Source organism: Stomoxys calcitrans, chromosome 3 (genome assembly GCF_963082655.1).
Source record: "Stomoxys calcitrans chromosome 3, idStoCalc2.1, whole genome shotgun sequence".
NCBI lineage: Eukaryota > Metazoa > Arthropoda > Insecta > Diptera > Muscidae > Stomoxys > Stomoxys calcitrans.
Window position 1 is genome coordinate 1436425 of NC_081554.1, and position 5593 is coordinate 1442017.

The 5593-nt window shown below is 38.2% G+C and overlaps 1 protein-coding gene across 1 annotated transcript; it reads left to right on the forward strand.

Annotated features, from left to right (window-relative positions):
- The first annotated feature begins 4607 nt into the window (after positions 1–4607).
- On the forward strand, positions 4608–5378 carry LOC106090826 (uncharacterized). Its single transcript, XM_013257160.2, has 2 exons — positions 4608–4728; positions 4799–5378. The coding sequence occupies exons 1-2, from the start codon at positions 4659–4661 to the stop codon at positions 5119–5121; spliced, it is 393 nt and encodes a 130-aa protein (XP_013112614.2). The 5' UTR covers positions 4608–4658; the 3' UTR covers positions 5122–5378.
- The last annotated feature ends 215 nt before the right edge of the window (positions 5379–5593 follow it).

Here is a 5593-nt window from a genome sequence, read left to right on the forward strand (position 1 = left end):
CTCCTTCAGATCCTTTGAATCCTCCTCTGCCATCCTTCTGCGAGTACGTACGTATATGCTGATGTTAGTTGCGGTGATGGTGTGGGTTTACTCAAGAGTTCGTACCCACCAATAACCATTCATGGTAATGGCTCATCATTTACGCCATCAAAGTATTTCTATGAATATTTTAAAAGCTTAAACAATGAAACACCGACACTAACAACACAATCCTCCTCGTCAGTCGTCAGCCAGAATTGAGGTGGCAGCAACGAGAGAACAGCATTCAGCATTCAGCATTCCCTTGTTGTGGCTTCAGTGGCAGTGCCACCAGCCAACCTAAGAAGTAACCAAACTAAACATAATCATCTTCATCTCCATCTTTATCGCCATTGGTTGTTGTTGTTTGTTATGCAAAAAGGATCATAAGGCTCTTTAGCACTGTGTTGTAGTTGGAGACTATTTACAAAAAAAAAGAAAAAACAAAAACCCAGAGAAATATCCTCATCGGCAAACACTTGTTCATTCATTCATCCGTCCGTCCGTCTGGCATTCGATTCCTTTCCATTTGCAGCGATGGCTGAGACAATGAGAAATGAAAACAAATAAAATTGAAATTGTTTATTTTTTTATGCGCCCTGCTTAAGGGAAGAGAGCTTACAGCCCCTACAAAGTATGCAAAGTGTTTTCGAAAATGGTATCGAATCGTTATTTAAATAAAAATTCAATTCTTTTTGAACTCATTTCAATGCCCCATTCATTGCGACCGTTTTTTTTTTCTACATTGGGCTTAAACGAACAACCACACAAACGAATGATCTGCCGTTGTTGGCAAATGGGTGGGGATTTGCTGCAGATTAAAGTTGTGTTACTTTGTCACTCAATTCGGTAAATAAATGTGAAATTACTTTTAAATTGACAGACGGTATTCATTCACCACCCCATTGCCAAAGCCACAAAGGTTGATAAATTGATTATCATTTCGCCTACAGCTCCAAATTGTGCAAATTTCATGAACATTTCTCGCCATCATTAAATGTAATCGCTCGTGAAGGGGGAATCCCGAGCAGCGCTTATCAAAAGTTGGCTTCGAGAATTCGTTAGACATTGGAGAGCAAGGGCTAAGACAAGGTCAAGCCGTTTTTATCAATGCCAGTATCAGTATCTATCAAATGTCTATTTTTTCACTTTTTGCTTTAGTTACCCCAAATTTGCAAGTACAAGGTGCGTTTTGAAAGCACAACGATTTAAACTGGAATATTTTTTGAAGTCCAAAGAAGACTATTCTTCGAAACAAAATATGGCATTCAACGACGGTAGCTTCGACTTTCAGGACACCATAGTTCTAATAACCTGGAATATGGGGGGAGACGTACGGAATGACAGATAGGCTGTTCTCCGGGAGTCGGTGTGGGTATGCAAATTGATTCAAATTTAAGTTCAGTGACAAAGGATTTTCTGTTTTAAAGACGAGTTCGCATGCGTATGGCAAAGCAACTCCATTTAGTAGAGAAGTTTTACACAGCTGATTACTTCACAAAAGTCACCTGCTCAATGAGAGAATATCCACAGCTGAACATTTTTATACCCTACACCACTACTGTGGTACATGGTATTATAACTTAGTGAATTAGTTTGTAACACCCTAAAGGAAGAGAGATAGACCCATTGATAAGTATACCGATCGACTCAGAATCACTTTCTGATTCTATTTAGCTACGTCCGTCTGTCTGTCTGTCCGTCTGTCCATGTAACAAAGTACAGGTCGTAGTTTTCATCCGATCGTCTTCAAATTTGGTACAGGCATGTTTTTCGGTCTAGAGACGAAGCCTATTGAAATTGGAAAAAATCGGATCAGATCTGGATATAGCTCCCATATAAATTTTCGTCCGATTTTCAATAATAATGCAATAAAATGTTCATTTGTTAACCGATTCTCACGAAATTTGGCAGGAAGGATTTTTTTTATGACTGTCGGTATTACTGGTGAATTTCATGGAAATCGGTTCAGATTTAGATATGGCTCTCGTATGTATATATCGCTCGATTTTCACTCCTAGAGCAACTGCAAGCACATTTATTGACCAATCTTGCCGAAATATTGCACAACGCTTTCCTCGATGACTACCACAATATACATAGAGTTTGGTCAAAATCGGTTCAGATTTAGATATAGCCCCCATATATATGTTCGTCCGATTTCCAGTAATATTGCAATAAAATGGTCTTTTGTTAACCGATTTTCTCGAAATTCGGCAGTTGGGATTTTCTCTTGACTCTCAAAATTACTGGTGAATTTAATGGAAATCGGTTAAGATTTAGATATAGCTCATATATACATATATCAATATATCGGCCGATTTTAACTTCTAGAGTTGCCAAATTTTGCACAACGCTTTCCTCGACCACTACCACATTATCTGAGAAGTTTGCTCGAAATCGGTTCAGAATTAGATTTAGCTCTCATATATATACAATACGTTCGTTAGATTTTGGGTTTTTTGCCATAATGTTGTCATTTGTCAACCGTAGTTTTTACAGTTTGAACATATTTGCTTGCCGAGGTCCATCAAAGTTGGTTCGGAATTGGATATAGGTCCCACATTGTACTTATAGGGTAGGTGTAGGGTATTATACAGTCGGTACTGTCCGACTTTTGCCCTTACTTATTGGGTTTTAATATTTTCGCCGGGCATTACACCTAAACGTTCAGCGCCATAGGTGGATATGCTTAACTCTGCGCAACGGTGGCTGCCTGGGATGCACTTATGCAACCTAAAGCTCCCATTTCCATTCAATTCGCTACTTCAGCTTGCAATCCAAAAATATATTTTCACACAAAAGAAATGTGGTTATTTGAATTGGTAAGACTTAATGTCAGCTGACCTCTATGTGTATTAAAGTATGAATTATTAAGAATTCGAAATTTCCAAGTAGAGTAAACCTACTTTCCTATTATTTATAACTTACAACACACATGTGGAAAAGGGTATTGTAACTTTGTGCATTTGGTTGCAACGCTAAGAAGGATCCATTCTTAGGTATACCAATCGACTAAGAATCACTTCCTGATTCGATACAGTTATGTCCTTCTGTCTGTCCATATAATCTTGTAATCAAGTCACAGGTCGTATTTGTTGTCCCTTTGCCATCAAATCCTGTACTTGTCCTTTTTGCCTTAAGGACGTATGCTTTTGATTTTGGCAAAAAATCTGACCATATTTCTTCCCATATATCTTTCAGCTGATAAGTACTAATATGACTACTTTTGCCACAATTTTGTCCGATCCGTACTAAATTTTGCATGAGTTGTTCGATTTGACATCCCAATTTTTGTTCGTAATCTCATCGAAATCGGTACAGTTTAAGATATACTTCCAAAAATATTTTTCATCCCATATGGCCTATTATGGCTACAGCAGCCTCAGATTTGTTCCCATATTTACAAAATTTTCCACGATGTGTTTGATTTGATATCTCAATTTGTGCGTAAAACTTCATCGAAATCGGTCCAGATATATCTTATATATATTTCTTTCATCCGATATAATCTCTTATGGCTTATGGAAACCACAATTTAGTTCTGATTTATACAAAAGTTTGGATAGGGTGTTTGATTTGAGTGCAATTTGTGCGCATAATTTCTTAGAAATCGGTTCAGAGTTAGATATAGCTCCCATACATTTTTATACCCTCCACCATAGGATTGGGGGTATATTAATTTCGTCATTCTGTTTGTAACTACTCGAAACATTCGTCTCAGACCGCATAAAGTATATATATTCTTGATCGTCGCGACATTTTATGTTAATGTAGCCGTCGATGTCCGTCTGTCTGTCTATCGAAAGCACGCTGACTTGTGAAGGACTAAAGCTAGCCGTCTAAAATTTTGCATAAATACTTCTTATTAGTGTAGGTCGGTTGGTATTGTAAATGGGACATATCGGTCCATGTTTTGATATAGATGCCATATAAACCGATCTTGGGTCTTGACATCTTGAGCTCTAGAGTGCGCAATTCGATTGGAATGAAATTTTGCACGACGTGTTTTGTTATGATATCCAACAACTGTGCCAAGTGTGGTTCAAATCGGTTCATAACCTGATATAGCTGTCATATAAACCGATCTGGGGACTTGACTTCTTGAGATTCTGGAGGGCGCAATTCCTATCCGATTTGGATGAAATTTTGCATGACGTATTTTATTCTTACTTTCAACAATTGTGTCAAATAATCGGTCTATAGCCCGATACAGCTCCCATATAAATCGATCACTCCATTTTACTTCTTGAGCCCCCAAATTGCGTAATTCCTATTCGAATTGGCTGACATTTTACACAGGTCTCCAACATATAATTTAATTGTGGTCCAAACCGGACCATATCTTGATATCGCTCTAATAGCAGAGCAAATCTTTTCTTATAGCCTTTTTTGCCTAAGAAGAGATGCCGGCAAAAGAACTCGACAAATGCGATCCATAATGGAGGGTATAAAAGATTCGGCCCGGCCGAACTTAGCACGCTTTTACTTTGTATTGTTCTGCATAGAACAAAATTAAAACCGGGCTATTGTTCTGTATTTATGAATGCCACAAATCGATAAGAGCAAACAGTCGTAGTAAGGTTTCGGTCCCAGCATCATCAGGTCGGCGGCACTAAATATTTCAGTGACTTCAGACGATGATGAATTGGAAAACTAAACAAACATTTTTAATAGCGATTGCCTTTGTTTTAATTGTTAAAGCAAATGGTGAGTTAAAAACCAGGAATGAGCTTCCGATTGGTGATTTCATAAAATAAGATTTTTTTTGTTTACACAGTGGTATTGTCCAACAATGACTGCAATTTAAATTACCCCGCCTCGAGAACCTACCCCCCGACAAACCGGCTATTGATACGGAAATGCTATGACGTTGGTGATAATGCTGTTGACGACATTCGTTTCATTATTGTAGAGAAACTGGATTTGTTCAAATTGGAATATCGAATACTACAAGCTCAGTATACGGGCGAAGGCCTTTTATTTGAAATGGAAAGCGCAAAAGATGTTCAGCAAATATTAGACAAAGCCTCCGATTTGGAAAGAAACGGCTGTTCCTTAGAGAGAACATCCAAAACTTTTATAGATGTGGAGATAAAGTAAATACCAAAAAGTTGTATTGTTATTTGTTCTATTGTAATATACATATGCAGGGTAAAGTTTAACTCATCATCAAATATGATGGCGAGCTACTATATTGTATTACTCGTAGTAATTACAATTGTTTACTACATTTGAACATTTTATGAGCATCGATTGCAAGTCTTCCAAATAGTGTAGTTTGAAAAATCACTTTCAGTTTACATTAAATAAAAATCCCATCTGATCATTTTTATACCAGGATGGGGGTATACTAATTACGTCATTCGGTGTAAAACACCTCGAAATATGCGTCTAAGACCCTATAAAGTATATATATTCTTGATCGTCGTGACACTTTAAGTCGAACTAGCCATGTCCGTCTGTTCGTCTGTCCGTCTGTCCGTCCGTCTGTCCGTCCGTCTGTCCGTCCGTCTGTCCGTCCGTCTGTCCGTCCGTCTGTCCGTCCGTCTGTCCGTCCGTCTGTCCGTCCGTC

Bases quoted from the DNA above. Each gene is read 5' to 3' on its own strand.
- LOC106090826 (XM_013257160.2), top strand. From the start codon at position 4,659: ATGATGAATTGGAAAACTAAACAAACATTTTTAATAGCGATTGCCTTT. The intron at 4,729-4,798 runs GTGAGTTAAAAA...TTGTTTACACAG, and splicing joins TTTAATTGTTAAAGCAAATG to TGGTATTGTCCAACAATGAC.